The sequence below is a fragment of the Ischnura elegans genome, chromosome 3 (assembly GCF_921293095.1).
Source record: "Ischnura elegans chromosome 3, ioIscEleg1.1, whole genome shotgun sequence".
NCBI classification, from domain to species: domain Eukaryota; kingdom Metazoa; phylum Arthropoda; class Insecta; order Odonata; family Coenagrionidae; genus Ischnura; species Ischnura elegans.
Genome location: NC_060248.1, coordinates 96,150,705 through 96,153,347, shown reverse-complemented (window position 1 = coordinate 96,153,347; position 2,643 = coordinate 96,150,705). Strand labels below are relative to the sequence as shown.

At 55.3% G+C, this 2,643-nt stretch overlaps 1 protein-coding gene across 1 annotated transcript; it reads left to right on the top strand.

Moving 5' to 3' along the window:
- Window positions 1-786, top strand: LOC124155221. The gene has a single exon (XM_046528937.1). It carries the CDS (start codon window positions 1-3, stop codon window positions 784-786), a length of 786 nt encoding a protein of 261 aa, XP_046384893.1.
- Window positions 787-2,643: the final 1,857 nt, after the last annotated feature.

Below are 2,643 nucleotides of genomic sequence, written 5' to 3'. Positions count from 1 at the left end.
ATGACGACGGACGCAGTTTCGATGGCTGGAAACCGCATCGCCATGCACGTAACGGCGTTCTGGCCCGATAAACCGGCCCTATGGTTCGCGCAGCTCGACGGGCTCTTTAGAACGAACGGAATTACGGACGACGAAAGCAAGTTTTGGCACGTCGTCAGTAATTTGGACAACGCGCACGCGGCCGAGGTGGAAGACGTCATTACTAACCCTCCTGCTGAAGGGAAGTACCTGCGCTTAAAGGAGGAACTTATTAAGCGACTCTCCGCGTCGCGGGAGCAGATGATCCGGCAGCTCATAGAAAGAGAAGAAATGGGGGACCGGAAGCCCGCGCAGTTCCTCCGGCATCTAAGGAGCCTCGCCGGAACGTCCGTCCCGGACGAATTCCTCCGTACGCTGTGGATCGCCCGACTGCCCGCCCACCTTCCGCCAATATTGACCACCCAAGAAGGTATGCCCCTTGATAAGTTGGCGGAATTGGCTGACAGGGTATTTGAAGTTACCCCGCGTCCTCAGGTCGCGACCGCTTCAGCCAGCGACCCCCTGATGGCCACATTACTCCAGCGAGTGGAGGACCTGACCCGGCAAGTCGCCGCCCTCTCCGCAGCCTGTGACGCACGCTCACGTTCCCGAGGAAGGTCCCGCAGCAGCAGCCGGAGGAGCTCCCGCAACAGTTCCCCGCACTCAACCGACGATCGCCTGTGCTGGTACCATCGCCGTTTCGGTGCCAGGGCGAGCAAGTGCAGGGAGCCTTGCTCGTACAGGCCATCACCGCAGGAAAACCCTTAGGGCGTTCGGTCGATGCGGCCGCCGAATCCTGCCCCCAAACCTGCCGCCTGTTTATAAGCGACCGGTCATCTCACCAGTGTTTCCTTGTGGACACCGGGTCCGACCTATGTGTATTCCCCCGGGGACTAGTGAAGGGCCCCTGCGTACGAACGACTTATGAATTGTGCGCTGCCAACAACTCCACCATACATACGTATGGCTGGGTCTCTTTGACCCTGAAAATAGGACTCCGCCGCGACTTTACATGGCGATTCGTCGTCGCCGGCGTGTCTCAACCAATAATTGGCGCCGATTTTTTAAAGCATTACGGGTTGTTGGTTGATGTGCGGAACAAGTGTTTGGTGGATCCCCTTACGACGCTATCCGCCCATGGTCGCGTGATGGCATCTTTTCTCGAAAGTGTGAAAGCAATCAGTGGTGACGGCCCGTATTACGCTCTCCTACGTGAGTACCCCGAAATAACACGACCCGCAGGATACCCCAAACCCAGTGTTCATCACGTGGTACACTTTCTACACACCACCCCTGGTCCACCGGTGACATGTAAGCCTCGGCGGCTCGCCCCGGACAAATTGGCCGCCGCCAAGCGCGAGTTCGACGAAATGCTAAGACTGGGGATAGTGCGGCCATCCAAAAGTGCTTGGTCTTCTCCACTTCACCTCGTGACGAAGAAAACCGGTGAGTGGCGACCATGCGGGGATTATCGTGCCCTCAATGCACGTACTACCAGTGACCGCTACCCCGTCCCGCATATCCAGGACTTCTCGCAGGCTTTGCAGGGTAAGAAGATCTTCTCTACAATCGATCTAGTACGTGCATATCATCAAATCCCTATCAATCCCCCCGACGTCCCGAAAACAGCTGTGACAACACCTTTCGGGTTGTTTGAGTTCCCCCAGATGTCGTTTGGGCTCAAAAACGCCGCTCAGACTTTTCAGCGGTTCATAGACGAGGTAGTGAGGGGTCTGGATTTTTGTTATGTATACATTGACGATGTGCTAGTGGCATCTGCGACCGAGGAAGAACACGTCACACATCTCCGTGAGCTTTTCACTCGATGCGAGAAGTACGGCATACTTATCAACTCTTCGAAATGTGTCTTAGGTGTCCCTGAAGTGCAATTTTTAGGCCACTTAGTCACGGAAAATGGAATCCGCCCGTTGGAAGATAAGGTATCAGCTATCCATAGTTTCCCCGAACCATACTCAGTGAAGGAGCTTCGACGATTCTTAGGCATGGTAAATTTCTATCGCAGGTTTTTACCCAACGCGGCCACCTTGCAAGCTCCCCTCCATAGCGCGCTCACGGACAAAGTGAAAGGTAAACACCCCGTAGAGTGGAACCCCGAGAGGCGGAAGGCGTTCACCGACTGCAAGGAGAGCCTTTCACAAGCAGCTGTTTTAGCTTTCCCGGAACCCACTGCACCCCTCGCCATTGTATCTGACGCCTCCGACGTCGCCATGGGCGCCGTCCTTCAACAACGCCTTGGTGGTGGGTGGCAGCCATTGGGATTCTTCTCATCTAAGCTTTCCTCCGCTGAAAAAAAATACAGCGCTTACGACCGTGAGTTAATGGCTATTTACAGAGCTATCCGCCACTTTCGGCATATGGTCGAGGGCAGACCATTTACAGTGTTGACGGACCATAAACCATTAGTTTATGCCTTCCGTCAAAAGAGTGACAAGTGCACCCCCAGGCAGTTCCGCTATTTAGACTTTATCTCTCAGTTCACGACGGACATTCGTCATGTGGCCGGGGCTGAAAACGTCGTCGCGGACGCCTTGTCGCGGGTGGAGGAAGTCTCCGCCGCGGTGCCCCATTCTACCCTCGCTTCTGCTCAGGAGGATGATCCCGAGT

Excerpts from the sequence above, each read along its gene's own strand:
- LOC124155221 (XM_046528937.1), top strand. The coding sequence starts at position 1 with ATGACGACGGACGCAGTTTCGATGGCTGGAAACCGCATCGCCATGCAC.